The 13044-nt window shown below is 37.2% G+C and overlaps 1 protein-coding gene across 14 annotated transcripts in view; it reads left to right on the top strand.

The window, feature by feature from the left end:
* Positions 1–13044, top strand: part of SLCO4C1 (solute carrier organic anion transporter family member 4C1) — a 134107-nt gene that overhangs the window by 105376 nt on the left and 15687 nt on the right. For 4 of the 14 annotated variants that reach the window (XM_047089739.1, XM_047089646.1, XM_047089684.1 and 1 more), the window contains 3 exons: positions 8196–8330; positions 8521–8699; positions 8811–9480. In XM_047089739.1, coding sequence (XP_046945695.1) covers positions 8196–8330; positions 8521–8583 — 198 coding nt within the window. In that variant the 3' untranslated portion in view covers positions 8584–8699; positions 8811–9480. Of the gene's footprint in view, positions 1–8067; positions 8175–8195; positions 8331–8520; positions 8700–8810; positions 9481–13044 lie in introns of those variants that run through there. The other 10 variants (XM_047089638.1, XM_047089630.1, XM_047089704.1 and 7 more) reach the window with 7 other exon arrangements.

Below are 13044 nucleotides of genomic sequence, written 5' to 3'. Positions count from 1 at the left end.
CAAAAGAAAATCTCTAACATTCTAAACAATGAGGATACATTTTGTTTTAAAAACTAAAGAGTCCATCAACTGATGACTGGATAAAAAAGATGGTTTATATATACTATGGAATACTACTTGGTGATGAGAAAGAATGAAATTTGGCCATTTGCAGCAACCTGGATGGAACTGGAGGGTATTATGCTAAGTGAAATGAGTTAGTCAGAGAAAGACAGGTATCCTGTGTTTTCACGCATAAGTGGATCTTGAGAAATTTAACAGAAGACCATGGGGGAGAGAAAGGGAAAAAAATTTACAGACAGGGAGGGAGGCAAACCATAAGAGACTCTTAAATACTGAGAACAAACTGAGGGTTGATGGGGGGGGAGAGGGGAAAGTGGGTGATGGGTGTTGAGGAGGGCACTTGTTGCGATGAACACAGGGTGTTGTATGGAAATCAGTTTGACAATAAATTATATTAAAAAAACTAAAGAGAAGCATATTTTATTATTGCAATAGCTCATCCTCATGGTTATTACCATGTGTACTCTAAAGAGCCATGGTCTTAACCTCATACCTTATTTCCAATTAAGAAACTGCTTATAATCACCCTCCGTGTAATAAAGTACTGTGCTCTTCAAATGTCCAGTAAGTACTTATTTAAAAATTATTTTATTTGACTTTGATATTTTGTTTGATATCTTTCCACACACAAGAAAATTTCACTATTAATCATAATTATAGAAAGTGAAGAAGTCTTTAAGAAAATATAAATAAGCCTAAAAGTTTGGTGAATTCAGATTTTATTATTTTGAATTTAACATAATGGTAAACAGCATGAAAGGCTAACAAACATTAAATTATCCGTAAGATGGAAGGACAGTGTTAATTTTTCTTTGGTGATTTTTTTCTTTAGTTTGTGTGTGTGTGTGTGTGTGTGTATGTGTCCTCATAATTTGCATTTTTAATCCTTTAGCTCATATAGACCCTATCATGTTTCCTTTTGCAGTTTTTCAGTTTTGGTTTGTTTGTACCCAGAACTGTCCAAGACCAAAGCCTTATTGAGCATTTTCGGGGGGGTCATATTCACATTTCTGTATCACATTTCAACTAAAACAAGATTCAAGATGGAGTAAGTGTTGAAATGGAAAAAAATACTATGATAACATTGTCAACTAGTCTTAAATATTTCAAAAACTTTCACTTTCTTTCCTGAGTTAGGGTTTGTTTTAGAATGGTTTTAGCAGTTTGTTTTCATGTCCTGTGTCTAACATCTCCTCCTAACTTACCAGCTGGCAAAAGTGTTTTTCCTTTTCCAATTTCCTTAGAAGTCCTTCCTGTAGCACTAAGGATGGCACTTAGCTGCCAGAAGCAGCAATCCAGTTAAAGTGGCTTCATTAAGAGAAAGGTTTATTTCTTTCTTCAGGTATAAGAAATTGGAGGTGGAAAGCCAAGGAATAGTATGTTGGTGTCGTGAACAATAGGGCCCTGACTACTTCTTCTTTCCATTCTACCACGCTTAGCATGTGGCTTTCATCCTAAGCTTGACTTGTGGTTCAGTATGGCTGTTGGAGTTATCATAGCATCTTTCTAAGCTGTAGAAAAAGGAAGGGCGAAGGACAAAATATTTCTCAGAGGTCCTACCCAATCTCTGCTTTTACATCATTGGTCACTTCTAACTGCAAAGAATGTGTCTCCTATGCTGTCCTTAGCATATGACTTAAATTCATCAAAATCTACCTTGGAAAATGTCTACTCGTTTTATTAACAGTGAAGGATATTTTCATCTGTAATGGTACAAGGTCTTAGGCTGGGATTTTCCAGACTTCACTAATTTTAGTATCACCTTCAAGTTTTTGACACATACAGCTTGGACTATCACTTAATTAATACATTTATTTTATCTTACATAGCTTTGAAAATATTCTTTGCGATAATCTGCTTAATATCATAGGTTTAGTATTTTAGTTATGCTTTTTCAAGTCACATTAAAACAAATATCATAAATAACTATTTCAAAAAGTTGATCGATGTCTTTTCTAAATAATCTGTACACAATTCGTTCACATACTATCAGCAATGGTTAGTTAATATTATGTGTCAACTTGACTATACTATGGTGCCCAGTTATTATGGCCAAACAGTAGTCCAGATGCTGCTGGGAAGGTATCTTTTAGATATGTTTAATATTTACAATGAGTAGACATTAAGTAAAGCAGAACACCCTCCATCATATCGATGAGCCTCATCCAATTAGTTGAAGACTTTAAGATCCTCAAGATTGCATGGTCATGAGCATCCCTGGATTGTATCTTTTCAGTGCAGATCCTGAGGGGTAGAGGGTCTTTTCCATTAGAAAATTCCCCAGGGAAGGATTGCATCTGGCCTGGTTTGCATACCTTGCCCAGCACTTGGTACTGTTTGGACAGAAGAGTGAGGTGCTGTTATTGGCCTGACCTTGTGCATATCGAACCATACCTGTTCATGACAAATTATTTGGATTATAAGAACTTCAGTTGCTGCAGAGTATTTTTATTTGTTCATGAGTAGCTTCCTTTTGCCCCTAAGGTCACACTGTATGGGTGGAACAAACTTCTTGAAGTCTGGCTCTGGTTTCTTTTGTGCTGCATTTGAGAGAGAGAAGAATAAAATAATGCTTGTGGGTGTGTGTGAAGGAGAGAGGGAAGCAGAGAGAAGGATAAGAAGGAAGGGAGAGAGAGACAAAGGATAGAGAGGCAATACCATTAAATGAAGAGAGAAGGAGAAACTGAAAAAAAAGCAAAGCAATAAAGATCTCTATGGAAACAGAGAAAGACATGAGGAGGACAGAGAGAATATGAATTGATAAATTGAAGATACAGGTCTGCCTCAGAACTCTCTGCCTTGGCTAAAGCCTATATGTTCATGGAAAATTTTGACTCCCCTTTGAAAAACATGGCTTTAGATGAAAAGAATTGCTTACTTGCAAGAATAGGAATGAGATTTTACAAAAATAATTGTTGAGTATTGATGCCTGACTAGATATAATTGAAAATGGTTATTATCCTATAAGTGTTTTATAAAGTGTAGTGAAATATGCCTTGAACTTAACCCCTTCAGCACAAACTATACTTCTCCTAGTTATGAAAAGCAAAATATGGAGTATATTTTGTACTCTTGGCTTTAAAACCACACACAAAAGAGGGAGAAACGGCCTGTGCATTCAAATTTTTTTTGCCTAAGGCCATGTAGAAACACAACAACATATAAGCCTATTATCCCTCTCAAATTTAAGTCAATTATAAAATCAACAAATCCTTCCAAAGGGGCTGAGATCAGGCATCTCTTATTGAATTCCTTTCTACCTGTCAATAGTTTCTTAAGAATCTAGTAGATACATACTTATTCAATGGTTAATATGAATTCAGTTTCCATAACTAAAAATGTGTTGCCTCATAGAAGGGAGACTGGGAATCTGTATGGCATTTGGCTTTATGGACATATTGAAAATGAAATATTTATGTACAAATATACTTTGAAACATATTGCAGTAAGATATTGGGCAGGGTGTTTCTTTACAAAATTTTTTTTTTACATTTATTTATTTTTGATAGAGACAGAGCACAAGTGGGGGAGGGGAAGAGAGAGAAGGAGACACAGAATCAGAAGCAGGCTCCAGGCTCTGAGCTGTCAGCACAGAGCCCAATGTGGGGCTTGAACCCACAAACCATGAGATCATGACCTGAGGTGAAGTCAGACACTTAAACAACTTAGCCACCCAGGTGCCCCAGGGTGTTCCTTTTTAAATGTCAACCTTAATTTTACAACAAGGTTTGCATCACAGCATTGCAGCAAAATCATGGGGCACTGTTTCCTTACAATTGATTATATGAGCCCTAAATCTGACCATCCGTGCCCATTATTTGTAAGACTAATGGTGTTGTCCTCTTTCTCCATAATGGTCATGCATCCCTTGAAAGAAGGGAGAATATTTTATCCTCCATATACTTTGTTTTTAATCTTCCATATATATTTTAAAAATACTGAGCACAGATCTAAGCATATGGTGCATGCATAATTCATATTTATTAACTTGATGTGGTTCATCCTACCTTAATATGGCTGCCAGCAGATCTTGTGAATCAGCCTACAAACTAATTTCTTTTCAGATTCCCAAACCTTTCTTGCCTTAACATTCCTTTCAAAGTATCCAGTATGCTGTCCCCTGACTATAATCTGGGCCAAAACCTTGACGAGGGCATATGAACATGTATGTCACTGTCTGTCTCCTTCCATCTCATCTTTGCTGTTGTTTGTAAGGTATTATTTTGTGGTTTTCTTTCTTTCTTTCTTTCTTTCTTTCTTTCTTTCTTTCTTTCTTATTGAGTCATTAAGATTTTTATTATATTCTTGGAAAGATGGATTTATGGCTGGCTACCTCCTCATTGTCGTATCTTTATCCTGAATCCAGACTTATGGCTCTGCATATTTTTCACATCCAGTTTGGAGAGCAAGTCACACATCTGGGTCCCCAAATCAGAATGGGTGATATTACAGATGGAATTGTGTCCCCTCAAAATTCAAGCCTTTATCCCTGGTATGGCTGTATTTGAAGACAAGGCCTTTAAGGAGATAATTAGGGTTAAATGAGTCTTAAGGGTGAGGCCCTAATCCAATATGACAGGTCCCTTACAAGAAGTGAAAGAAACACCAGAGATGAACATGCATGGAGGAAAAATGTTGTGAGGACACAGTGAGCTAAAAAGTTCCAGTCTGTGTTTTAGTCTACAACTGTAGAGAGAGGCCTCAGGAGAAACCAAACCTGCCAACACCTTGATCTTGGACTTCCAGCTTCCAGAACTGTAACAGATAAATTTCAGTTATTTAAGCCACTCACTCTATGGTATTTTACTATGGCAACCCATAGCAGACTAATTGGCATCTACAAAATTTCAGAGCAGAAGGCATAGATATAGATAAGCCATTAATGTCATTAATTTATAAAAGAAATCTAGAAGGATTAAATTTTTTTATTGTTTATTTTTGAGAGAGAGACAGACAGACAGACAGACAGAGCATTAGCTGGGAAGGGCAAAGAGAAAGAGAGACACAGAATCTGAAGCAGGCTCCAATTGGGACTTGAACCCACAAACTATGAGATCATGACTTGAGCCAAAGTCAGTTGCTTAACCAACTGAGCCACCCAGGCACCCCATGTAAGGACTTTTTTGAGAATATACTTTTTAGTATAACATGAAGTATAACACACGTAGAGAAAAATGGGTAAATTGTGAGTGTAAATTCTGATGATCTTTTTCCAAAGTAATTCCAAAGATTACACTCATGTAATCATCAACAAGATTAAATTATAGGACACTATGATTTGTATGTAAGTACATGTGTATGTTGTGAGATAGTGATTAATTTATTTGTTCTTTATGGATATCCACATATCCAATAAATTCAGCAAAAATTATTAGAAAGATATCTAGTTTTTATTATTCTTCATGCCAACTTTGCCAGAAATCAGGTTCTATCTGTATGTGTTTCTTGTTCCTATTGTTCTATCTGTACCTGTACTACACGGTCTTAACTACTGTAGTCCTATAAGTGTATGTTATTCAACACTGTCTTAGGTGTCCATGCTTCTCCACCTTTTTACAGAAATGTGAGAATCAACCTGGCAATCTCCATTAAAAGAACTGCTTGAGGGGCGCCTGGGTGGCGCAGTCGGTTAAGCGTCCAACTTCAGCCAGGTCACGATCTCGCGGTCCGGGAGTTCGAGCCCCGCGTCGGGCTCTGGGCTGATGGCTCAGAGCCTGGAGCCTGTTTCCGATTCTGTGTCTCCCTCTCTCTCTGCCCCTCCCCCGTTCATGCTCTGTCTCTCTCTGTCGCAAAAATAAATAAACGTTGAAAAAAAAATTTTTTTTAAAAAATAAAAGAACTGCTTGGATTTTGATTGGTGTGACACTGAATCTACAAATCAATTAACAGAGACATAACATATTTATAGTATTGAATTTTCTGATTCTCAAGTGTTTTATCTTTCCATTTATTTATGTCTTAATTCCACTCTGTGATAGTTTGTAACTTTATGTGTAGAGTTTTTACAGATATTTCATTGTTTATTCATAGATATTTGATGTTTTGATAGGACTGTATTACACCATTTTTTCCTTTTTTTTTTTTTTTTTGGTGGCAGAGTGATAGGGGGAGAGGAATAGAGGGAGAGTTTGAATCCCAAGCAGACTTCATGCTGTGAGCACAGACCCCTAATTGGTGCTTGATCCCACAACCCTGGGATCATGACCTGAACTGAAATCAAAAGTCAGATGCTCAGCCAACTGGGCCCCCAGGTGCTCCACATCATTTTACATTTATACAAATACTTCTTCTAGCTTATGCTACTACATCTAAGGTCAGCTTAATCATAGTTTGGGATAACTATTCTTGTGTTTATAAAGTTAAGGTGAAACGTTACATCTTAATAAAGTAGCTTTTTTCCCCCTAATTAAATGGATTTGAATAAGGTGAAAAACTAAAATCTAGAACCTCTTTTCACTATTTTATTTGTTGGGGGCAAACTTTAAAACTTATCATTGCCATTTTTCTTCAATTACAAAATTAGAAGGATATGAAATGGTCAAGAGGAAGTTATTACTGGAAACCCAAAAGTGGTCAACAGGTATCTAATTTTATTCATTGAACAAAGAGAGCTAAAGGGGGTAAGTTCTTTTGGCAAGAACTTAAATGTATTTAAAAGGGAAGAAAACTACACTAGTTGTTTGTTTCATGCGTGGAAGAAAAGGATACATGGAATTGAAGAAGCTAGGGGGGAAAGTGTCTATTAAATAAACACCTATCATTTGTGAAGCAGTTCTAGCATCAGGTGTGGACCTTTGGTTTCTCTTGGGCAGTGATCTTATGTTTTATGTATCTAGAGTGAGATTCTATAGCTGGGTAATGAGTGGGTAGAGTGAGTGAATACATTTTAATTTCAATTCATATCAAATGACCATGATCACAGATTTAGCACCTTAGATTTACTTCCCTGTACTTGAGTCATCTATTGCTATGAATCCTGAGAAAGCAGTATTCTGACAGCATGCTGACAGCATCTATCCATGCTGACAACAGAGAGCCTGATTCCGGGGTGAAACTCACAAACCATGATATCATGACCTGAGCTGAAACCAAGAGTTGGACATTTAACTGACTGAGCCATCCAGATTGACAAATCAATCCCAATACAATTATAGTAATAAGAGTGATCTAAATATTTGTGCTTAATGGTGAAGAGTCTCAGATTTGATTATGTAAAACCAGTGTGATTCAAAAACATGGCATTTTCAGGCTAGAGATTTTGAAAACACAGTAGGTAACAATGACAGATGTAGTTAACTGAATTCAACTAAAATAAATTTAAAGGAAGGCATGGGTAACAAATAAAATGCAGTAACAATAATCATTGTTAAATGATATAGTTTTAATTATGTTCAGGGACTACATATGTCTTCAAAACTATAAATGGCTGTGATTCTTATGTCCTTAATAACAAGGGAAAATGTATTATCAAAAATATCAGTGAAATCTAATTGGGAAAAGGAAAGGGTACATTTTTTATATTGGATATAAATGAGAAAATATTTCTGCTTTTTTATCATCATCATGGGATACAATTTATACTTCTTCTAGTCTGTGTGTTTGGATAGTCCATGAGATAATTTCCAGACTTAGATTTTTTCCCCCTATGTCCTTGAATTATTGTGTTGAATGGTTCTTAATGAAATACAACATATTTTGAGTAAAATTTGAAAAAAAAGTTTTTTTGGGCTACTCCATGTGGAATTTGAAAAACATGAGGCAGCCTATTAAGCTTTGGGGAGAGGGTGGAGGGGAGGAGAATGTTCTTTCAATCCAGAGTTGAGAATGATAGCTTGATAGGTGTCTGTACCTTTCCTGGAAAAGGTAGATCGCTCTTAATCTTCAATCACAGCAGTCTTTATATGTTATTTTAGTGGTTATCTTAAGTAAATGTCAAATTTCTCCAATTTGCTTAGGTTGTCTTCCTGCCTAATATTGGCTTTATTCTTCATCCTGTACTTACAGCCTAACTCAGGCTCTGCTGAGGGACAGGCAACACAAGAAGACAAGACACTAGGGTTAGAGCCAGATATTGACGTAGTTTGAGAATTTCCTGAGCCATCACAGAGTTGTCAGAGTGATCTTATTTTCAGATCTGGCTATCTCAGGGCTTCAAGAGTGTTGGTCACCAAAACAACATCCTCAGTGGAACACCAGCAGCCTCATGCTCATTGTTGTCCAAGGCAACTCTGGACGTCTATATGCCTGTTATTCTGGGATTTATTCAAGTGAGTGTCCATATTTTCCCCATTTTGGTGGAGTTAAAAATGAAAAGGAATATGTGATAGTAAAAATAATTGAAGAAAACCCATGAAAGTAATCAGAAAAATTAATGTGATCCAAGTGTTCTATATTCATTAACCAATTATAATTTTCATATCAATTACACTGTCAGATTAAACACACAATTTTTTTCAGAGCCTGTACGTTGCTCAACTGATCGTCACATGCTTTCAAATTAATACACATCACCAACAATAAAAATCCTGAAGTCTGAGTAAGTTGGCAATTATGCTGATGAATAAAGAAATTAGAATACAAAGGGCGAGTCTTGCTTTGCAATACAATACTCAGTCTTCTCTTGGTAAAGGTTTCAGGTGAGTAATCTGTACCCATACTACTCTACACATTTATGGGGCATTTTGGAGGGGACAGGCTATGGATTTATAGTAAGGTAATTTCTCTGGCGTATATTTTTACCTTATCAGATAACCAAACGCTGCTGCTGTGTAGTAGAGGCCTTGCTCTTCATTAGACTGTGCATGTGAATCTACCAGAAGAGGAGAGAGCAGAAGACATAAAAGAATTGTCTCTCTCCAGTTACCATGTCAACATCTGCCATATTCTTCCTCAGCAGCTCCAACCCTCTCCATGATGGCTATTGGTTGTGAAGAGCATGGGTATGTGTCTGTCACTATAGCTGATGCCCACCTTGTCAATGCCAATGTCTGTGCCAAAACCTAGATTCTGATACTTGGAAAATTGGGATCCAGAATTGTGGGGGCTATAGTCCTTAGGGCTACAGAGTATTGAGCAGAACTGGAGAGCATGTTCATTTTCTGATTCTAGCTTACATTTTCTTAGAACCAAGTCTAGTATGTCATGAACGAAGATCATTTATATATGCCTGCAGGCCCATCTGCCAGTTGGCCCAGATTCTAGTCTGACAATTGGCTAATACTTCATGCATCCATTTCTCTCATAAAGATCAGTTTAGGCCACCAAACTTAACCTGCTTGCACACCTCCTCCAGGAAACATCCATCATGCCTGAGTAACTCTGATTCCCAGCAAAAGACACAGGTGGGACACAGAGTGGGGAGGGGCAGAGTAGGAAACAGCAAAGGACACAGAGTGGGGAGGGGCAGAGTAGGAAACACAGAATCTGAAGCAGGCTCCAGGCTTTGAGCTGTCAACACAGAGCCCAACATGGGGCCTAAACCCATGCACCATGAGATCATGACCTGAGCCAAAGTCAAATGCTTAACCGACTGAGCCACCCAGACACACCAGAATTTGTTCCTTTCATCAACTATTGCACCTACATGAAGATGTCAATTAAAACTGAACCCAGGAATTTTGACTTGCCAGAATGTGTCCTCTTCAGAAGTTATTTTCAATTTCTTTAAGTCAAAAATTCCTGGGGCGCCTGGGTGGCACAGTCGGTTAAGCGTCCGACTTCAGCCAGGTCACGATCTCGCGGTCCGTGAGTTCGAGCCCCGCGTCAGGCTCTGGGCTGATGGCTCAGAGCCTGGAGCCTGTTTCCGATTCTGTGTCTCCCTCTCTCTCTGCCCCTCCCCCGTTCATGCTCTGTCTCTCTCTGTCCCAAAAATAAAATAAACGTTGAAAAAAAAATTAAAAAAAAATTCCTGAAATGATATTTGTCTTTATAAGGATTCCCCAAAATACATTTTATTCAGAGAATTTATATTTGAGAGGAGTAGAATTTTGATTCCTATTAAAATGATTTATCTTTATTGTTTCATTCTATTTCAAGAGCAAGTCAATTTTGTAAATTCATTTCCAAATGTCTCTAGAGATCTGCTGACTACTCTCAAGCAATTACAAATAATCAAAGGGTAGACCATTATCTGAGATGGAGTGATGGTTCTATTAACTTCTAAAGTGAGCATCCGTGTATATAAGAACAGTGAATTTTCCCTAAATTCTAATCTTAACTACCTACCTCTTAACAGGAAATAAATACAGGAGACCTTCTCTATTGAAGTGGAAATAGAGACACACATTTCGGTTGTTTATAAAAATCCACTATCTCAAGTCAATGGAAGACTATAGTAAGGAAACGTGACACTTTCAAGATTCATAGACATTTAGGGATTTAAAGGAAATGGAAAATGGCACTTCAAAGCTAATAAACAGTTTAGGGATTTGGTTTTCCATAGTTTCACTGGCTGGAGCAAGTTGAAGGATAGCAAGAACTATTTATTGCCTGGAAATTATTCATCAGAATTCTTACATGACGAATGAAATTTTAGAAATAAATAACATAGGTATGGGAGCAGCTAATAGGTATTTTTGGAGCACTCACTTGTAGAGGAAGTCTACCATATAAGTTTGAGGTCTTTTAGTCTCTCCAGCCTGTGGTTGCTCATTCCAGTCATGGGGCCAGCTTCCTGGGAACTGCCGCTTGCTCTCAAGTTTCCTTGGAATGTCACAGAGATGATCATGGGTCATAGACTGCAAAGCATTCTTGAACTAAGGCAGAATAAAACACAATCTTACAGAGCCTGTATATTCTTTAAATGCCCTGCCCTGCCTTTTGCTCCCCTTTTCCTCCTCCGAGTCATTCCTAGACCACTATACATTCCCCTCTTCATCAGCTAACTTAGCAGGAGCTACTTACTTGGTTACCTATGTGCATCATCTTTCTCTTGAAAATTTCCTAGCTTTGTCATATGTTAGGAAAGCAACTCGTGCTTCACAGAATTCATACTTTTGTTATATGTTCCCAGCAGTAAAGTTGGCAAATTTTGATGAATTAATGAATCCACAGGCAAATGTAATTAGATGTTAACATGCAGCCATACTAAGGCATGACATTTAAGTTCAAATAAAGACTTTTTTTTTTAATAACTCAAAATAGGGTTGGGAATTTAAGACAAGAAATCTGGCCTTGGTATTTGTCTTGATGCACACCTGAGTGGAGTCTTAAGTCAGCCAAACAGGGACACTTTGCTTTGAGGGGTTTCTGCTTTAAATTTGATTTCCAACTGCATGAATTGGATGTCCAATCTGTTACACTTTTGAAAAGCATTCATTCTGTAGTTGTCCAAGTTAGAGAAAACAGTAGAGGTTCCTGAGCAAATGTGACTTCACCATCTTTCTATGGAGCACTGTATGATGCTTCATACTAAGACCTTTTCAGATTTTAACTTAGTTTCTACTTACTTTCTACTTAATTTGGAAAATGTGTTTTTCTGTTCAGCAATCACATCCCAATATTATATAAAAGTTCTGTCCCCTATCAGGTCCTATAGCTGCCAGTCAGAGCAACAGAGCCTTTTTAGACTCCCGTAAGTCACGCAGGTGAGCTATCCTGTCCTTATAACCCAAGTTACAAGCAGAGGGAGAGGCTCCTAGTGATCATCAATTTTCTCTTCTATGGCCACAAGATGGCAATGTGATGATTTAAATTTGAAAGTTATTGAGCTTTATTTTATTGACTTTAGAGGGCTTTAAAGACCATGGAATCCACTTGAAGCAAATACTTAAGATGAACTGGAAACTGTATCCCACAATATATTTAGTGTTTTTTCCATGGTTCAGTAGTTTGTTCCATGGTCAGAATGATGCAGGCCTGGGCAATGTATGATTCCATAACCACACATTTTGCTTTCTTTTCTCCTCTAACATACTTGAGTGTAATGGTTGATGCAAGCTCATGGATTCGGCCTTTACACAGTAACGAGGCAGTTTCAAATGACATTGACTGTCACTGGAGGACAATAGAAGACACTTTGATTTTATTTTTCTTTCTCTGAAATGTAGACAGAGTAAATTCCATCAAGGAGTTAGCTTTTGTAGGGCAATAAATCTTGTTCTTTTATAACTAAGTCATTTAACAATTCATCAAAAGCACATTGTTTTTCTCAGTGAGAGAATATATGGTGAACTTTACTTTATGAAAAATTTATTTTTTAGGTGTTTGAATCTATATTGTAGAATGTAGGATTCATTGTAGAAAAATATTTAATGTATTTAGGATCATACAATTTGAAATATGCAGGTATGTGTTTATTTTTAATTTTTAAAAAGTTTATTTATTTATGTTGAGAGAGAGAGAGAGACCAAGCAGGGGAGGGGCAGAGAGAGAAGGGGAGAGAGAGAATACCAAGCAGGCTCCACACTGCCAGAGTGTGTATATGTGTGATATGTATATATATGCATGCATGTGTGTGTGTGTGTGTGTGTGTGTGTGTGTGTATACACACGTATTTACTAACTACCTAATAGAATGTTTGTAAAGATTAAGGAAGTAATCCATGTAGAACACTTGGTATCCATGGTATAGTCCTTGACACACAGACATCATGCAACAATTGTTACTGTAATACTATTATTTTTTGTTGTAATACTCATGGTTGTTGTTACATTGAGAGTTATCCATGGGAACCAGTTATCTTGGTCCTGTCACAAAGCCACAGATAAAATTTTGTGTCCAACTATCTGTTTTGGAAATGCAGACAATAGCTAATTCATGTTGACTAAAACTTTAAGAAGTGTTTTATATGCATAATGTCTCTTCCCTCCCTCATTCTCCCTTAAAATGCCCAAATTGCCTTTTCACAAATCAGAATGAAGCTCAACTCTTTCCCCTACTGTCAGTAGTTATTGAGTACAATCTATTTTTACCACTTTAACCAGTGCTCAGTTATGGTTATCTTTGACGGAACCCAAGAGTAGAGAAGCAGGAGTGAATTCC

The sequence above is a fragment of the Lynx rufus genome, unplaced genomic scaffold (assembly GCF_022079265.1).
Source record: "Lynx rufus isolate CCGP_SWC_20201006 ecotype Redwood Valley unplaced genomic scaffold, mLynRuf1.p SCAF_1, whole genome shotgun sequence".
NCBI classification, from domain to species: Eukaryota; Metazoa; Chordata; class Mammalia; order Carnivora; family Felidae; genus Lynx; species Lynx rufus.
This window is presented reverse-complemented; position numbering and strand designations above follow the sequence as displayed.